The 20,088-nt window shown below is 46.1% G+C and overlaps 1 protein-coding gene across 6 annotated transcripts in view; it reads right to left on the bottom strand.

The window, feature by feature from the left end:
- Window positions 1-20,088, bottom strand: part of C4H12orf50 (chromosome 4 C12orf50 homolog) — a 95,846-nt gene that overhangs the window by 56,011 nt on the left and 19,747 nt on the right. For all 6 annotated transcript variants that reach the window (XM_029601662.1, XM_029601663.1, XM_029601666.1 and 3 more), the window contains 3 exons: window positions 8,320-8,496; window positions 2,794-2,871; window positions 2,577-2,693 (listed from right to left, as the gene is read on the bottom strand). In XM_029601662.1, coding sequence (XP_029457522.1) covers window positions 2,577-2,693; window positions 2,794-2,871; window positions 8,320-8,496 — 372 coding nt within the window. The remainder of the gene's footprint in view (window positions 1-2,576; window positions 2,694-2,793; window positions 2,872-8,319; window positions 8,497-20,088) is intronic.

The following is a 20,088-nucleotide window of genomic DNA, read 5'->3' as shown; positions in this document are numbered from 1 at the left end:
TGGGACCAAAACCCCCCTCCTTTGCCAGGGTCCTGACTTCTTGGCAGCCCGGGGGGGGGAAGGTCCTGACTTCTTGGCAGCCCGGGGCGGGATGTCCTCTTCCCCCCTATTTCTAGCTGCCTTCCTGGCTTTAAAAGCCTCATGGAGAGGCAGGACGAATTCAGCTGAAAAAGAGGATGAGGAGACTGAGTTCCCCTTGGGGACCTCCTTAGAAAATAAGACCAGTTCCCCGGTGATTTGCCCCCCCCCCCCCGAGGCTCCTGAACATGGGGATAAGGGAGGAGGGGAATCCCCCTCCCCCTCTACGGTCCGAGTGGGAACCGCAAAAATGGCTAAAATGGCCTCCGTTCCCGCTCAGCATGGGAATGGATCCCCTGAGGCCAGCTGAGAGGAGTGGCAGACCGGAACGATCTTCCCGGGCTCTTGGCGAACAAGTGAAGTACTTCCCGCCACTTTTCCGGAGGAGCTCTCCCCCTGGGGGAGCATCGGTAACAAAGGCTGGCACGCACTTCCCCACACATTGTACAGGCCACGCCATGAGGCATCGGGGAATCGGAGCTGGTCGCGGCAACCTTTCAAAGAAAACCTACAGCGCCGGGGAAGCTGGAAGAGAGCTGGAGTGGAGGCGATCGCAACATCTACCTGACAGGACCACAAGAGAGAACTTTCTCTGAACTGCTCTGAGGTATGCTCTGTTGTGTTCTTTTAACTTCACTTTATTTTTTTAAAACTTTGGTCAACAAAAAACAATTCAGGCCCCAAAGCTCCCCCAGACCTGCCTCAGGGTGAGTGAACCGGGATCCTAGGTATCGCCCTGGTGGCTGAGCTGACAGGGTTCCCGACCCTCCACTCGCCTGCCTTGAATACTAGAGATGTGCATTCGTTTTTTCCGAATTGGACAATTTCAACGAAATTGTCCAATTCGGCATGTTTCGGGGGGTCTGAAAAATAATTGGGATTTTCCCATTTTTCCACGAAAATTTGTTTTTTGGATTAGTGCGCGCTAACGGGAGTTAGCGCGCGCTAACTCCCATTAGCGCTCACTAACAAAAACTAACAAAATCTAACGGTTTTTGTTAGTGCGCACTAACGGGGAGTTAGCGCGCACTAACGGGGAGTTAGCTCGCACTAATTCAAAAAACGATTTTTCGCGAAAAAAAACCCCGAACCACAAAAAAACGACATTTCCTGCGGCGGCCGAAAAACGAAGAACGACACGAACACAAAAAAACGATTCACATCTCTGTTGAATACCAGGGGGGATAGTCCCACCAGGACCTACCAACCCCCTAAGGAGGCTAAGAAAAAACTCTTCTTATGCTGCTTCAGCTGTTTTCTATTTTCCTTCATTTCTCTTTCCTTTTTTTTTATGTTTTACCTCAGAGTGCAGGATTTTGCATCTCCATCATCTGCTGGAGACAGAGAAATATTGACGATCTGCAGGTGGCACCTCAGGATATAGGGCAGTTCAGTCAAAACTTCTCTGTCTCCATTTGCTGGAGGGAAAGCAAAACCCAGGAGTCTGGACTGATCCGGGTACGTGCAGGGAACTGGTAATTGCATCGGCACACGTACCTACTAAAATCCCCCTGCTTACGCAGTAGAGCCGGCATTTGCGTGCACACGTCTATATAAAATTGTGCGTGCATGTAAGTGTGTATAGCCAATTTTATGTGATATGCACATATATGCATGTATGTTATATAATGGCCGCATCTATTGTTGTGAGCTGGCATATGTGTATAAATATGTGCCAGCATAGCTGTTTTAAAGTTACGGTCTTATCTTTTGATTTTTTTTTGTTTTTTCCATGGAGGTATTGTATATGATTTCTCATTATATTTAGTTTTCTGTAATGAAAATTAAAAATTTTGCAATATAAAATTAAAGAGAAGAAAAAAAGTGAAAAATGAAAAATGATTAGGGACAAAGCAGAGTAAAAATACCGAGGAAGCTGGTTTTCCCAGTGAGAGTAAGCAAGAAAAATGCTCTACAGGGGTAAAGAACATGAAAAGGATCATAACGTGTCAAAATGGCTTCATAAAATAACTGAAAACAGTATTCTACATTAATTTATATCCTGCGGGAGGTACATTTTATTGTACAGGAGCATTATAAAGGCATCTACAGGTATATAATGAAAGTCAATGATTTTAGTAATTTCAATCTACAGAAAAAAATTACAAAAACATATCTCTTCCATATATCAAGGGTTTGCCATATATTAAATTGGCCAACTGTGAAAAACTAGGATTACAATTGCATTAGAGATCTAGGTATCCTTGGGTGCATAGACATTTACATGACTCAGCATTACAACTGCTCCCTGCAATGTCAGATGCATGGAAATTGTGAGTGAATTTCACTCTGCCTATCAAGATATCTATGCATACAATAACCCATGGTACAATTAGGAAGCCATAGCACAGAATGTGGTTTTATTTAAAGCAAATGGGGAAATTGAAATAATTCTACATATTAAACTCATTAGACCTGATTTATCAATGGTTTAGTCCAATTTTACACCTACAGAAAGCCCTTGATAAATCAGGTCCTTTACTCATGTCATAACGAACCTTCCTGTAAATCTCTTCCAGCTTCCAAAGGTTTGAGCATTTTGTGCTCTGATGTTGGAGATACATTGTTCTTGGCTGAGTGATCCTCATGCGTAATACACAACCTGTAGTACTCTCCTGACCATTTTACACAAAAGAAAAAAAACAGAAACAAAAGTTACCACTGCTTTGTTTATGGAAAGAATTAGATGATTGGCCAGTAATAATTGAAGCATACCAGATTTACAGCACATTTCCTTTATTGCTTTTTCTTCTTCTATCTCTTCAGGTGTCTGTGTTCTTAGATTATAGGCATCTACAGGGTACATTCAAAAGAGGATTTTATTTAGCCCTGCATAACAAAGTGCATGTTGGTTCAATTTACACATATTCAAAAGAAGTAAGGCCAGGTATCTCTGATGATGGTCACAGGAAGGGACCATAATGTCATTTAGCATATTAATTGTATTAATTATTGCATAGATTGGTGTTCCTGTATTCTATCCTTTACAAAAATGTGGAGATATGTAGGAGCAGAGATATGACAGATCTCCAGTGCAAACTGCTCCATATTTAGCAATGAAAACATCATGGTATTTTTAACGGAAAAAATATTAGGGAAAAACGGAATCAATTTTTACTTAACAAAAGTTTGATATATTTGCTCCATAGTTGCTTGTGATATCTTTTTTACCAGTCCAGATGATGAATTCCCTTCAAGAGCTATCCTCAGGCAAATCATACCAGAATCCAGGAGAGAAGAGGCAATACTCAACCTGGTACTTAAAAATGGGGAATTTGTTCCAGATATCCAGATATGTGGTTACCTGAGGTCAAGTGATCAACAGTATGGTTTAATATAAGAGCAAAGGAAGAGTTGACTCATGTAAAGGTCATGGTCTTGGACTGCAAGATTTGCTTATGTCGCACTCCTATGCCACAGAGTGTAGAGTATAAGGCATAATATTTTCAGGATGTGCTGCATTTAAAATGGAGATTTTCCTCCTAAGGGAAATCATAAGGGCCTGACTAGAGGATGTGAGAAGGTTTGCAGTTAATGTCAATTTATTTCCACTAGTGATTAATAAAAATACATTATACTTTTACTAAGTCTAAGTGTTCTTGTGTCCCTGGCCATAAGCATAGAGGAAGCTTTACAGGTTCTAGTAGACAAAGGTCATCCTTTGGTCAGAGGGTGTTACCTGAACCTTTTGACAGACAGTGGGGGTACATCTCCTATGGGCTTAGTCTAGGAAGGTCTAGGAGTAGGATATAAAAATCCTGACTATCCTGGGTCTGGGGTTGCTCCAGAATGAAGGGACATATAAAAGATGTAACTGTGATCCTCTCCAGGGCTGCAAGGGTGTGGAAGCAAGAGTTAGGGCAGAGATTCTGTTCCAGAGTCTCAGGAAGCCTGAAGGACCGTAATATTTTTAGAAATTGCTTAAAGATTAAAGAACCCTGTATTTTAACTGTGGTGGAAACTTGTCTCGACCAGGAAACTAAACTGTGCCAGCAGGAATTTGTTACAGGGCTTGGAGAATCCTGTCTACATAAAGGGAAATTGGCTCTTACCTGCTAATTTTCGTTCCTTAGAATTTTCTTGTCCGATGAGAGATGACTTATTTTATTCCTTTAGAACCCACTGGTCTGACGAGATCTTGGTCTACTTTTCATAGAACAGGGATAACCTCCCTCTTACAGCTTCCATTGAAGAGTGGACCAGCCTGACTTCATTGCAATGTCTTCCCTCCTCTGATCCCCTGACCGGAACCATCTCTGGAAGTCCTGCGAGACTCCCATAAGGATTGCTGTCTTTCCGAGGTCTGCTTCTGCCCCAATACTGCGGTATTCCTGCCAGACAGAAACTGTCTCATATCTTGCAGGATTGTGGCGGGAAGGTCTTCTTGATACTTTTCCTATCCTCTAGCAACTTATTCCCTTTGGATTCCCTTAGATGCTTCATCAACTGCTCCAGGTCATCTCCAAACAACAGCTTTCCCTTGAAAGAAAGATCATACAGCTGTGACTTAGACCACACATCTGCCAACCAATTACATAACGACAGGAGTCTCCTCATTGCTTCTGCAGAGATCATAGTTCTGGCCGACATCCAGAACTAGTCATACAAGACATTGGCCACATAGGCCACCACAACCTCCAACCAGGCTGCTTGCCTGGAGTCCACCAAGTTGGGTTTGTTCTCCTGAGTGTTCTGCACCCAACACAAATAGGCCCTCTGCATCAGACTACCACAGATGTGCCACCTGGAGACTCAAGGTTGAAACTTCAACTGAATTTCAACTGAATTTCCAGCTTGTAGTCTTGGACATCCTTTAGCGTAGCAGACCCCGTTATTGGGATAGTTATCTCCTTAGTGACTGCTGAGACGGCCGTATTCACCTTCAGCAGTTTCAAGAGCTCTAAGGTGTTCTCCATCAGCAGGTACAACTTCGCCATCGCCCTACTGACATTCAAGCTGGCCTCCGGAATATTCCAATCCTGGTTCACCAGCTTTTTCTCCTTCTTGGGCAATGGAAAAACCTTCGGCGGACCCCGCAGTCCATCCAGAACCAGGTCCACATCCACATTATCAGAATCCTCCTGGGTAACCTTGATCCTCAGCTTTTCCAAGATGTATGGATGAGAGGTCTCAACTCTAGCTTCCAGAACAACCGGACAACCCTTGGATCATCTCCTTCTGTAACTGGTATCTCATCTGGATCATCCACATCCTTGCTCATCCCTGGGTTGCTGACTGGATTGCCTGCTGCAAGGTCCTCTCCTGGGTCATCTCCTGGATCACCTCCTGCCACTTGCGGATTGTCCAAATCCTGCAAATCATTGGTATTACTATCCCCCACCTGCGCCAGTCCCAGGTGATGAAGTAAGGACCCTGACTCCCCAGCATGGGCCAACTTAGGCCTCTTCAAGGGACATGGTGGCTTTGAGGGACACTGCGGCTCCCTCCCCCCCCTAGGGGCCACTTCCCTGCTGCTCCCTGCCTGGCCAAATAAGCCTTATAGAGAAGCAATACAAAGTCTGTTGAAGAATCCTCTGGATCCTCATCTGGTTCCTCGTCCGGATCCCCTCCACACTCAAAATCCTCTTCCAATGACTGCATCATCGGGGTACCCAGAGGGGAATTCCTGAACCATGCAGATGCAGCTGTCTGCCTGCCATGTGCCTCAGCAAAGACCACTGTGCTCTCAGCCCCCCTGCCAAGCGATTGACCCTGCCAAGCGAGTGACCTCTGGAGGCCCAGGTACTGCAAAGCGCAGCTGCATTGACCTGACTGCGCCGCGAGCCGCAAAGCCAACAGGCTCTACCACGTTGAGAAACAGGTGCCATCGGGCCTACCATGTTTGTCTCACTCGTATGAACCACGTGCTGGAAAAAAACTCCTGCAAAGCGCTAGTCACTACCTCCAAAGAGCCCTGGTTCCCCTAGCATCGTTGGGCACTGAAAACAAACTCCTCACCACTGCGATCGCCGCCTGGCAGCGGCTCCACCCAATCGGATATTTCCTTTGTCTTTCGTTCTTTTTTTTTTTTTTTTTTTAAAGAAGCTGCACCACTAGAACAAAACACTACCCCAGGAAAAAAAAGGGTTCATTTTATTGCTGTTGGCCTTCAGCGTGGAGGAGAAGCTCTTCAAGGGACTGAGGGAGCCAGGACCTTTGGCTATCAGGCCCCAGGATGGTGCAGGCAGAGCCAGCCCAGGGATTACCAACTGCCCGCTCACCCAGCTCCACCTGATGGATGGTCCATGAAGGCACTTAACGCCTCAGGGAACACTCCAAGCTGATTTCTGTCTCTGGAAATACCCTTCCTCTCTTTTTTCTTTTCTTTTCTTAAACTACTCTCACTCAGACTGCAGGTTTGCACGTCTACCATCTGCTGGAGACAGAGAAATAATGAGGGATTGCAGGTGGCACTCTCCGATATGTAGCAGTGCCTAGAAGTTTTTTGTTCTATGCCTCTATCTGCTGGTAGCAATGCAAAACCCACTTGTCTGGACTGATCTGAGGTACGAACAGGAACAAAGAGATGTTTCCTTGAGCTGATCAGTACATAGGACATTGTGAGTAATTAAAAACTGGGAATGGAAAAGAAAAGAGGACAAGGTTAGGCCTAAGAAGATATAGGGTAAAGAAAAAGAGAAAAAGAGTATTATTACTAAAAAGCACTGATAAAGAAGTAAAGTATTAGTAAGAAAAAGCAAGGATAAAGAAGTAGCATTTTTCTTACTGTGAGAAGATTTCACTGGAACTGGTAATGTCTGTGAATGGATATTTTTGTTACACTGTTTCACTGTTTTTCTCTGAAACCTATGCAGTAAACTACTTTTATGTTGGAGCTCAGATTTTGCGTGGACATTTGGTTTATTTCTTTGGAGTGTCCATGGCCCAGTTCCAGTCCAGCAGGTTATCCTGCCCCCAGCTCACGGCCCCAGAGGTTTTTTTTACCCCAACCTCAGAGAGCAAACCCCAATGCTCCCCACAGCTGGGAAGATGACCCCCAGTTGGAACGGGGGTTACACTTAAATGGCGGATTACCTTAAGGAGGCACAGGTAGGGTGGGAAAAGCTTTATTTATTTATTTATTTATTTATTTATTTTTAATTTTGTGAAGTAAAAGAGCAGTGGCCTAAACTAAAAAGAGCTATACTAAGAGCTACAAATCTTTATGTGAGGAAAGTAAATATCACATGAAAGAGGAGACCAGCAAGGTTTTGAAAGGAGATGGCTGACAAAATAAGGGCCAAAAGACCTGTATTCAAGAGATACAAGGGCTCTCAGAAAGAAGAGGACAGGAAGAAATACCTGAAGAATCTGAGAGAAGCAGGGAAGGTAGTCAAGATGGTAAAGATGCAAGTTGAAGAAAAGATGGTATAGCGAGGTGAGAAGACTTTTGCAAGTGTAACAGTGAAATGAGGACATGCTGAGACGGGATTGTAAAACGAGAAAAGGCAAGAATTGTAGCAGATAAGAAGGAAAAAGTAGAACAGCTAAAGTGTCGTAGTGTTAACATGATTTGGCTTGCTAGGTGTTTAAGTAATTTAGGCAGAGCTGGAAGCGGCAGCCAGGTATGACAGATAGAACAGTAGCATGCATAATAACGCAGTACATGGCTTACCCAACCTGCCCAGTTAAGTTCAACTAATGACATAGCCCAGCTGTCGGCCATGTATCCTTGTCCATCTGGAAGATATTGCTGCTTATCCATGTCAGTTTTCTTATATTCCCTCTCAGTGCTGCCCACAAGGGTTCCAATGCTAATAGGACTCCCATAGTATGAAGAATATTAGTACACATTCGCTGGCCTATCAGGATTTCATTATTCCCTGGACTACATTAAAAAATGAGGCAATTTCAGAGCAAATAAACAAATCCTTTAACTGCTATAATGAATTAACTTAGATAACATTTCTGAGCAAAGACTTTATGCTTTATAATGAATTAACTTAGATAACATTTCTGAGCAAAGACTTTATGTCACTTTGACATAACTATAGTGGCAAGGGTTGCCAACTGGCTCCAGATTTTCAGGACAGTTGGATCCACTCATGGTTTGTCCCCCATCACATGAAGGGTCTTGTATTTCTGATTTCTCTATTGCAGTCTCTAAAGAAAGCAAGACTATAATTCTATGCCTGCTGTGCGGTAAAACCAGGTCTGAAAATCTGAAACCAGTTGGCAACCTAGTGGCTATTACCTGTAAATAAAAATCAGTTGCAACTGAAAGTAGTTAAAAATATTTACAGTTCTCCTCTTCTTCTTCCTCCTCTTCCTCCTCCTCTTCTTCCTCTTCATCATCCAAATTGATTGTTATAATTAATGGAGGATGAATTGGTCTGGAAATACTCTCCTCTGTTTTCTGTGAATCTTCTGTGTGATCAGGTGCAGTCCCGTCTTGTGTTTCTATCTTAAGATTGATGCCTAAAGGCAAGGGTATGAAATACAGGTCAGTCTATGTAATAGAAATTGGTTAATCAATATATTTTGTTAAACTATATTTTTATTTAAATGAAAGTGCATTAAGATAAACCAGGAATGTTGCACACAGATTACACGTTAGTAGATATTATACTAATACAAACAAGAAGAAAAGAAGTGACGTTTTTGTGTAGGTTGAAGTGTTTTAATGATATTTGTCAGAAACAAGGCTATAAAGCATCATCGCTGAAATAATGTGATAATCATTATTGACTAGCAACCACCAAAGAACACTTAACTCCACTGTACAGTCGTAACAGGAAGGGTGTTAAACACCTTGTGGTTTATTTTTAACCTAGTTTCCCATGGGAAACTGGCCTTAGAAGATCATCTTGCCTGTGTTTTCCCCCTCTTAGTAACTTTTTTACTGTTCATCCAATTTAATTCAAATGTGCCATTGAAAACACAACACCCTCTGACTCAGGGCACATGCTTTGCACATATCCTTGATATCTCCAACACTTAGAAACTCTTTCGCTTTTTATTTTCTATAGGGAAAGAGGCCAAATCAGTTCCATTGCAATCTCACGGAACATTTTTAAAGGTGCCCTGCCAGCTGGCATCATGCATTTTTTAAAGCAGACTGAAATCCTCACCTCGTTTCTTACAGGGAAAAACTATGTCTAGTATTTAATGATGTATTTATTGCCATATTCACATTACAAATATTGTAATGATGTGCCTAGAGACCTTTGTTTTCAGTTTTTATGTTATTTTATTTTTCCCAGAAATGTATAAGTGTTTATTACCACAAGAACAAAAATGATATTTATCCAGAAAAGCAAGTCATTTTTCCATTTATTCCTCCTAATTTTTTTCTTGTGTAATAAACACTGATAAATTCCCAGGCCAACAATAAAATAAAAACTGAAAATGAAGGTCCTGCATGGGCAAATTCTGTACCAATAAAAGGAAACAGGGCATCATGAAATGTTCAATGATCTTCTTTTTTATATTGTTTAACATTATTGCTTAAAAATAAAACTTAAAACTATATGCGGTGATAAGCTAAAAATAGCAAAGTTCCTTATCTGTATTTAGTATTCTCCATGGAGAGCAAGATTAACAGTCCCAAATGAGGGTGACATTATCCCATGCCACTATATACAGAGATTGTCAGTTCATTGGTTAGAAGCCTAGAAGGCTTTGTGCACATGCAGTAGCTCTGCACCAAGCAGCTCTTAAAGAAGCATCCTCAGTCTATGTGAGAGCTAATGGCATACAGAACAAAGAAGTGATTAAACTCTATGGGTAGGTGAGACATAATGTGGGACTGTACATCCTGCTATCTAAGGAGAATATTAGTTACAGGCAAGCAGCTTTGCTTTCTCCATGGGCAACCAGGATGAACAGTCCCACAAATGGGGACTCCCAAGTTAAGGGTTATTTTAACGAGGCCTTCCATCTACCCTCTGCAACACAACCCACCGTTTGGGCAATTGCAGGAGGCATTTTAATCACCTATGTTTTAAACAGATTTTGACCAAATTTACTGTACTGACAGGAGTCAGTCTCTAGGCAGTAGTGGGATATAGTAGTATGCACTGAATTCCATATAGCTGCCTTACAGGTTTCTTGGAGAGATGTTGATGCAATGAATGCTGTGGAAGTAGCCATTTTCCTGACCTGATGAGCACAGTCCTGAAATGAGAAGCCTACTTTTTGAGAGCAGATGGACATACAATATAATATGAGATCCAGTTAGCTATTTTACATTTGTTCACAGACCTTCCTGGTCTATTTGTGTCATAGGAGAGAAACAGTTGTGTGAATATTCTGATTTCTTTAGTCTAATCTGAATAGAGGGACAAAGCTCTTTTACAGTTAATTTAGGGATAGATATTCAAAAACCAATTACATGGATAACTAAAAGGTTATCTGTCTAAGGGCTGGATTCATCATTCTTCGCAGAATGATGAATCCTACGAAAGAGGGAGCGGGGAGGGGGGGCGGGCCTGTGAAAGGCCGCAGCCGTTCATACTGCGGTGGTGTGATTTCACCGGCTGCAGCCCGACGATAATGTTCCTCACATTATCGCCGGCAGTGGTGCCGTGGCCGACTCCTCCCCCTGCCCGCCCCCTCCCCTCCAGCTAATCTGCATTATATCACATGTGAAAAGGCCCTTTTCGCATGTGATATAACCCTAACGCATGCGATAACGTTTTGAAAAATAACCCCCTAAATGACTTAGCTGCTATTTTAAAAATCTTATTCGGCTAGAATATAGCCAGTTAAGTTGTGGTAAGCAACAGACATTGTCAGGAGGAGCGGAGTTGGCCGGTTAAGTTAACCGGATAATTCCGATATTCAGAGTAATCCAGTTAACCTAACCAGCTAACTCTACCTGCGTGTAGGGCTGGTCTAAAGTTAGCTGGATACAGCTATCCAGCTAACTTTAAGATATCTGAGTATATTCAGCAGTGCTGCCACACTGCTGAATATCTTGGTTAAGTCAGCTGGATAGATGTATCCAGCTAATTTAGGGGGTTATTTACCAAAACCTTTTTCCCATTCTCTGTCTAAGGGAAAAAAGCTTAGTAAATCAGGCCCTTAACTAGCCACTCAGCGGCTGAATATGGACCCCTTATTATTTGTATGTATAGGCAGATAATATCAAGGCCACAGTGGCTTACAATCGGAATACACATAATAAAACTGAAGCTTAAAAACACTAAAGAAAAATAAATCATTAAAAAAAAAAAATCCCACACACAGGAATCCTACTGCACAGCTCCTTTAGATTGAACATTAAGAGAATGCCTGCTTAAATAGAAATGTTTTTAAAGCACTTTTAAATCCTTTTCAGCATTCCTTCACCCTAAGTTCTTGTGGAAGAGTATTCTATAACATAGGTGCTGCAATAGAGAAAGCACATTCCCTAGTTTCACAAAGCCTAGCCTGTCAAATGGAAGGAACATCTAATAGTGCCCTCTCGGAGAAATGCAATGAATTTGTAAGATTGCACATTCACAGCATCGCATTTATCCAAGGTAAAGAAATGATGGCCAATGGCCAATCCCATCAGTTTGTCTGTGTTGCGGGACCGGGCCGTACCCCGGCCCCTCCACCCACCTTGGGGCCGGCCCGTACGAGTTCCTCTTCGGCCTCCCAGGCCCGTTCCGCGGCCTGCTGCGGCGTCTCCACTGCGAAGGAGACGCCGTCGATTCCCCGTTGCTGGCCCCGCCCCCTAGGCGCGTGCGCAGGGGCTCTCCTCTTAAAGGGGCCAGCGCGGGAAAACCAAGGACAGCTCCAGGATGATGTCAGACGCTGCAGGGTATATTACCCTGCAGCTGGGACAGATCTGGGACAGATCCTTGCCTTGCAACGAGGTTCTCAGGAGTTCCTGATTTGCTAGTTGCTGTCTGCTTTTGGTCTGCTTCTGTCTTCGACCTGGCTTGTTCCTGACTCCGTCTCCTGCCTCCGCCCCTTGGTTCTGGTTTCGACGTCCGACTTCTGGCTTCTGACCTGGCTCCGTCCCCGACTTCGTCTTCGGCTGCTGTTCCTGGCTTGGTACTGTCTCTGACCTCTGGCTCCGACCCGGCTCCGTCCACGACTCCGTCTTCTGCCTCATCCTTGGCTTGGTTTCTCCTCCGACTCCCAGCTTCCGACTCAGCTGTCTTCCTGGTCTTCGCTGGCCCAGAAGATTCACCTAAGTCCCAGTGGCCGGGCCCCTATGGGCGCCTCCTGGGGGGGCTCTGGCTTCCAGGGCGAATCTCCAAAAGTCCCAGTGGCTGGACTCCTATGGGCTCCTCCTGGGGAGTACCGGCTTCCAGGGTGAAGACTCGTCAGTCACCAGGGCCCAACGTCGTCCGTTCTTTCAGCCTTCGCGAGTCCTTGGTCGCATAGGACTCCACCGTGTCTCTGTGTCGAAAGCCTTCTCTGAGCCCTCCGAGCTGCCTCCCAGTTGGGATGCCTGCCGTGGTTCTCCACAGCGTGCCATCTTCTGTTCCAACTGGCCCAAGAGCCCACAACCCTAACAGTTTGCAAGGCCATGGACCCGGCGGACCTAGCGGGCCTGAAAGCCATTCCAGGTATTGCCCAGAGGCTGCAACAGCAGCAGACATGCCTCGACGCTTTGACGGCGACGGTACAGAGGTTAGCTGACCATGTCGAAGGAGCCATGGCTGCCAGCTCCACGGTACCAGGAACAGGGGCAACTTCCGCCACTACAGCTCCCATCCAGATGCCAGTACCTTTACGCTATTCAGGAGATGCGAAACTATGACGAGGGTTTCTGAACCAGTGCTACATTCGCTTTAACCTGCTTCCGCTTCAATTTCCGATGGACCGGGTCAAGACAAGTTTCATCATTTCTTTGTTGGACGGGAAGCCCCTGGCGTGGGCCTCCAACCTTTTGGAGCGCCAAGATTCTCGCCTGGACAACTTGGTGCACTTTGTCTCTGCCTTCAGGCGGGTCTTTGATGAAGCCTCCCGCAAGTCCACTGCTGCCTCAGAGTTACTCCAGTTACGCCGGGGGAACCGGCCTCTGGCAGAACACGCCGTAGAGTTCCAGACTCTCGCCGCCGAACTAAACTGGGGGAGCGACAGCCTGCACGGCATTTTTCTGGAGAGTCTCTCCCCAAAGCTGCAAGATGAATTGGCGGCCCGAGACCTCCCTGATGACCTGGACGTTCTGATTGACCTCGCAGGCCGTGTGGACCTTCGCATCCAGCGCCGGTTTCGAGAGAAGAGACCGACTTTTAGGATGGGACTTGTTGGATCTACTCCTCCCCGCAGCGGGAATTCCCAGCCTGGTTCTTCAGGGGCCCAAGACATCGAACCCATGCAGGTGGGTCGGGGACCTCTCTCCCAAGAAGAAAGAAGGAGACGTCAGTCGCTCGGCCTATGCCTGTACTGCGGTGGCAAAGGCCATTTCCTTGCCCATTGTAGTGAACGTCCGGGAAACTCTCGGACCTAGGGACAGCCGGGGAGCTAACCCTAGGTCATACCACTTCTGACTCCCCATGTTTTGTGCCGGTGACCTTACTCCTCCCAGAGGGATAGTTTGACACACAAGCTCTGATCAACTCGGGAGCGGGAGGTAACTTCATTCTTCAGGAGCTGGTTCAACAACTCCAGATCAGGGTACAACCCCAAAAACCCCCTCTCCGCATGTCCTCCATTCAGGGGAGAATACTTCCTGGAGTCATCACTACCCGCACCGAGCCTCTCATTCTCTGCACGGGCGTTCTGCACCAGGATATCTCCTTCTTCGTTTTAGAGAAGTCCATGCACCCGGTCATCCTGGGCCTACCCTGGCTTCGGAAGCACTCGCCCGTAATTGCGTGGGATTCCCTTCAACTGGCATCTTGGGGACCTGCGTGCCTTAATTCCTGCCTAGCCACGGTTACTCGGCAACCGATTCCTCTCTTGACATCGACTCTGGGTCTGCCATCTCACTATCAGGATTATCTCGATGTGTTCTCCAAAGAGAAGGCCGAGATCCTCCCGGAGCATCGCCCCTTTGACTGCGCAATTAATCTTCTCCCCGGCGCCACACTGCCACGAGGACAGGTCTACCCATTGTCCCTCCTGGAGACTCAAGCCATGTCTGCATATATCCGGGAGAACCTGGATCGGGGGTTCATCCGACCATCTACATCTCCAGCCGGGGCAGGTTTCTTCTTCGTGGCGAAGAAAGATGGGTCCCTCCGACCCTGCATAGATTACCGGGGCTTGAACAGTATTACCCCGGCGGGATCGGTATCCTCTGCCCTTGATCCCAGAACTCTTGGACCGACTCAGGGGGCCAGGATATTTACCAAACTAGGCCTTCGCGGAGCTTATAACCTAGTGAGAATTCGCCTGGGAGACGAGTGGAAGACCACATTCAATACAAGGACGGACACTATGAATACCGGGTCATGCCCTTCAGTCTCTGCAACGCCCCAGCAGTGTTTCAAAACCTCATGAATGAGGTTCTACAAGAAATGTTACACACTTCAGTAATTGTTTACCTAGACGAAGTGCTCATTTACTACAAGGATCTACAGACACATCGCCAGGACGTTCGTCGGGTGTTACAGAAGTTACGTGATAATCGGCTTTACGCAAAGCTCGAAAAATGTTTATTTGAACAAGAATTGTTACCCTTTTTAGGGTATATTGTGTCCTCTACGGGGTTCCACATGGACCCAGAGAAGGTCGCTGCCATCAGATTGGCCCCAACCGGTGGGGGTGAAGGCGCTGCAGAGGTTTCTTGGGTTCGCCAACTTCTACCGGCAATTTATCCCACATTACTCCCAGATGGTGGCACCCTTGACAGCCCTTACCAAGAAGGGATCAGACGCAAGGAATTGGACAACGGCAGCCCTACAGGCCTTCCAGAAACTGAAAGAGGCATTTCTCCAGGATACATGCCTGTGGCCCCCCGATCCCCAACGACAGTTTGTCGTGGAAGTGGATGCCTCCGACATTGCCGTCGGGGCCGTTTTAAGTCAAGTATCCCCTAGGGGGAAGCTCCTGCCCTGTTCCTACTTCTCTCGGAAGTTCTAGCCGGCAGAAAAGAACTATGGAATAGGGGATAAAGAATTACTAGCCATTAAATTGGCATTCGAAGAGTGGCGCCAATGTTTGGAGGGGGCCCAACAGCCGGTGATTGTTTACACAGACCATAAAAACCTGGAATACTTATGCCGTGCCCAGCGCCTCAACCCCCAGCAGGTCAGGTGATCTCTCTTTTCAGCCGCTTTGATTTCCTTCTCCGCTACCGGCCGGCCGATAAGAATGTTCAGGCGGACGCTCTCTCCCGTACCGCTGAAATGGAGGATGTGCCAGACCCACCTCGGTACATCCTTGATCCAGCCAAAGTGCTCCTCGCGGCCTCCAACATGGTCCCGACAGGGAAGACTGTGGTACCCCTCCGACTGCGGAAGAAGGTTCTTTCCTGGGCACCTGACTCTCTAACAGCTGGCCATCCGGGAGTAGCCAGGACCCAGGAATTACTCTCGGAATATTACTGGTGGCCCCAGTTTAAGAGGGATGTTCGCCTCTACGTTAACTCTTGCCCGACCTGCTCCCGACATAAGACTCCCGTCGGCCGCCCCTGGGGCCTTCTTCAGCCTCTGCCAATCCCCGCGGAACCATGGACTCACTTATCTACAGACTTTATTGTAGATCTGCTTGCTTCAGAGGGGAAGACGGTGATTTGGGTTGTCATAGATAGATTCTCTAAGATGGCCCACTTTGTGCCTCTCTCCAAACTACCCTCAGCGCCTGAACTGGCGAATCTGTTTAAGCGACATATCTTTCGCCTTCATGGGCTCCCTCTCCACATCGCCTCGGATAGGGGTTCTCAGTTTACGGCGAAGTATTGGCGAGCACTGTGAGTGAAGTTCGGGGTTCAGCTTGTCTTCACCACCGCCTTCCATCCCCAAGCTAACGGGCAAGTAGAACGGGTAAACCGGACCTTGAAGACGTTCCTTCGTTCCTTCTTGGGAGACCTGCAAGATGACTGGGTGGCCCTGCTCCCGTGGGCAGAATTCTCTTATAATCACCACAAGCACTCTTCCACCGGCAAGTCTCCCTTCTACACGGTTTACGGCAGACGTCTGCGGCCCCCTTTACCAGTACCAGTAGATGTGCTGTCTCCAACCGTACAAACCACCGCCCGACGGTTACGCCAGATCTGGCAATCCAACCGGAAGAGACTCCAGCATGCAGCGGTTATTATGAAGAAAGTGGCCTATCGTTTGCGACGGCCAGCCCCAGCATTCCTTCCTGGTGAGAAGGTATGGCTGAGTACTAAATACCTTCACCTACGGCTTCCTTCGATGAGGTTGGCTCCTAAGTACATTGGTCCCTTCACAGTTAAGGACAGGATTGGGGCAGTCTCCTATCGCCTTCAACTTCTACACACGCTCAGGATCCACAACGTCTTCCACGTTTCCTTGTTGAAACCCTTGGTCCTTTCTCCGTATCACAAGAAGTCGTCCACACCTGCCACGCCTGAGGAACAGGAAGATGCCATCTATCAAGTTAGAGACATGCTGGATGTACGGTTTCATCGCAGGTGTTGGGAGTACCTCCTTTCCTGGGAGGGTTATGGTCCCGAAGAGAATTCCTGGGAGCCCGCCGTCAACATCCTGGACAAAAGCCTCCTCCGTCAAAGCTATCGAAGGAGTTGTGGTTTTTAACTGAAAGAGAAAGTCCATCTTCTCTAAACGAGCCTTATGGCCCTTAGGTGTCATTTGGGCACATTTCGTGCAAGTAAGGACATCGTGGCTGGACCCCAAACACATAACACAGACCCCATGTGGGTCAGTGATGGACATTGTTCAAGTACAGTCAGGGCACTGACGAAAACCCAATGCCATGACTCTGACAAAAAGTAAGCCACGGTGTGGTCGATGGCCAGTAGGCCCCGAAAAAATAACTCGACAGGAATCAACCGCAACGAGGATAAAACCTTACCTTTCGACCGTGGAGTATGGATATCGATAGGGGGACCCCTATGGGGTAGAATATTTTGAAAAATTTTGAATGAAGTTCCATGAGGAAAATTCCTCTCAGGAATCTCCAGCGATCTCCTTAACCCACGTGGCTACTGTTGCGCGGAAAAAAGAAGACTGAAAGGGGACCCCTGCTGATGCAGGGTCAGTGCATTGCTGGGCATGCCCAGTAGGTGCCAGTCAAAGTTCTAGAAACTTTGACAAAAGTGTTCCGTGATTGGGCTCCATCCTAATGATGTCTCCCATATGTGAGGACTACCATCCTGCTTGTCCTGTGAGAATATCAGATTATCATATCAATTTTCATTTTTCTTAAATCCAAGATGATTTTTTGGATTTTATTTTTCTAGATTTCATCCAGCCAATTCCAAGAAGCTGGAGAGGAATGGGTTGGGTCTAATGCATTCAGTATCCACAAGGTGGTGACAATAAGAGTGGAAAAGGTAGTAGAGTAACATGGAAAAAGAAATGGAGGAGGAGTCTTATCTTTTTTTCAGTTCAGCATGAAAAGAAGCATAGAAACATAGAAATGACGGCAGAAAGGGACAAAACAGTCCATCCAGTCTACCCAGCAAGCTTATAGTAGCATCAGCTGTGCCACACAGGTCTCCCCATAATAGTAGCATCAGGGGGTGGCATCTGACGTGCCGTACAAGTTACCCCCATACTTAGTTTTCCAAATCATTAAAGTCAGGGCCCTTGTTGGTTGCTGTCCGAGTCCAATTCCCTGTTATCTCTTGCTGTTGAAGCAGAGATCAATGTTGGAGTTACATTACAAATATAAGGCTTATTGCTTAAGGGCAGTAACCGCCACATCAGCAAGTTACCCCTATGCACTCTTTCCCTCATTTCCATCTTTTAGCCTTTAGGGATCCACAGTATTTATCCCAAGTCCCTTTGAAATCTTTCACTGTTTTTGTTTTCACCATCTCCTCCGGAAGGGCATTCCAGGCATCCACCAGCCTCTCTGTGAAGAAATATTTCTTGACATTGGTTCTCAGTCGTCCTCCCTGGAGTTTCATTTTGTGACCCCTAGTTCTACTGATTTCTTTCCAATGAAGAATGTTTATCGATTGTGCCTCATTAAAACCTTTCAGGTATATGAAGGTTATTATCATATTTCCCCTGTACCTCCTCTCCTCCAGGGTATGCATATTTAGTTCTCTCAACCACTTTTCATAAGCCATTTGATGGAGACCCTCCACCATTTTTGTCATCCTTCTCTGGACAGCCTCCATCCCGTCTCTGTCTCTTTTGAGTTAAAGTCTCCAGAACTGAACATAATATTCCAGGTGAGACCTCACCAAGAACCTGTACAAGGGGATTATCACCTCCTTTGTTTTTACTGGTTATTCCTCTCTCTATGTAGCCCAGCATTCTTCTGGCTTTAGCTATTGCCTAATCACATTGCTTTGCCATCTTCAGATTGCTAGACACTATCACCCCAAGGTCCCTCTTGCTCTGAGCACAACAGCTCTTCACACCTCCCATCACATACAGCTCTTCTGGATTACCATACTCCAGATGCATGATTCTGCATTTCTTGGCATTGAATCCCAGCTGCCATATCTTCAACCACCGTTCAAGCTTTCTTAAATCATGTCTCATTCTCTCTATTCCTTCCAGTGTGTCCACTCTGTTGCAGACATTATATTATCCACAAAAAGAAAAACTTTTCCTTCTATCCCTTCTGCAATGTTGCTCACAGAGTAGTCCCAACACTCAGGCCCATACAGTAAACTGCGTGGGAGAACCGGCGCTCCGAGGCAAGTGCCCGCTCTCCCAATGCGTGCCGAGGCACTTCTCCTGGGCGCGCGATTCAGTATTTAAATTAGGGCTCGCGCTAATAAGGAGGCGGCGGCTGTCAGCAGGTCTGACAGCCGACGCTTAATTTTACTGGCGTCGGTTGTCGAACCCGCTGACAGCCACGGGTTCGGAACACGGATGCCAGCAAAATTGAGCGTCTGTTTTCCAACCTTGCTTTTCTGTACACTTGCCTGGTGCTGTCGGAAATTAACTCCTGCCTTTGCCACTGTGACAGGGAAGTGCACACTGGCTGACTGCTGGCGCATGCAAGTTGCTTTTGCTCCAACAAAGCAGTAAGCAATGAAACAAAAAAGAAGAAAACGGTAGGAGACAGTGTGTAGGGGGTGGGTGGGGAAGAGAGGGGAAGAGGGAGAGAGTATGGGTAGTGGGGGTAGGGAAGTTCCTTCCAGTCCACGCATGTTATAAAATCGGCACGTCCATGTGTGCGCACCGGGAAGCAAGCGCACATAGACGCACGTGCACACTTTTAAAATCTGCCCCATCCTTTCCTTCAGCAGAGTCTCCATTATTTTTCCCGCCACCGAGGGGAGGCTAACCAGCCTATAGTTTCCATTCAAAAAAGTGCTAGTTTTTTTGCTGCCCTGTGCAAACAATTACTGTGCTGCCTCCTCTTCATTATGAGTTTTTAATGTTTTCCAAGCAGGACCAGTGCAAGGGTAATGGTGCCCTAGGCAAACCTTACAGCCTTCTGCTCCCATCTCCTTCCCCACACACAATTATAATAAATCCTACATGAAAGTGGATATTCAAAATACAGTCTTCTAAGATAAAAATATCACCAACATGTCCATTATATTTGCCTGCACTGCTATGGTGCCAACCAGAAAACCCTGTAAAATAGACACTTGGAGCCTATAGCGATATTAAGCCTATTGTAATGCATGTTGGGTGTAGGCTTGGCTCTCAGAAATCCATGAGTAAACTGAATTACAATACAGTAATCCTCCCATATCAAAACATCACTAACTGCCAGCGCTCAAATAGTAACAATGCTACTTATGAAAAGGTAACACTACAAATACTGCACTAGGCCCTAAAACACCAATACACCTGCTGTTAGGAAAACAGAACAAGCCAGGCTTCTAATGATCCCTACATAGAAAGTATATACTAGCAGAATACCTCACCTTAGTCACAAATGCTGAACACTGATAGACCCTCAACAAAAACAGAATAAAGAAACTATAAAGTATAAATAGAAAAGTGCAGAAAAAACTGCACTGAAAACCACACCAAGCCTGACTCTGTATACAGTGCC

Source organism: Rhinatrema bivittatum, chromosome 4 (genome assembly GCF_901001135.1).
Source record: "Rhinatrema bivittatum chromosome 4, aRhiBiv1.1, whole genome shotgun sequence".
Lineage (NCBI taxonomy): Eukaryota > Metazoa > Chordata > Amphibia > Gymnophiona > Rhinatrematidae > Rhinatrema > Rhinatrema bivittatum.
The sequence above is the reverse complement of the archived record's forward strand: the minus strand, read 5'-3'. Positions and strand labels throughout refer to the sequence as shown.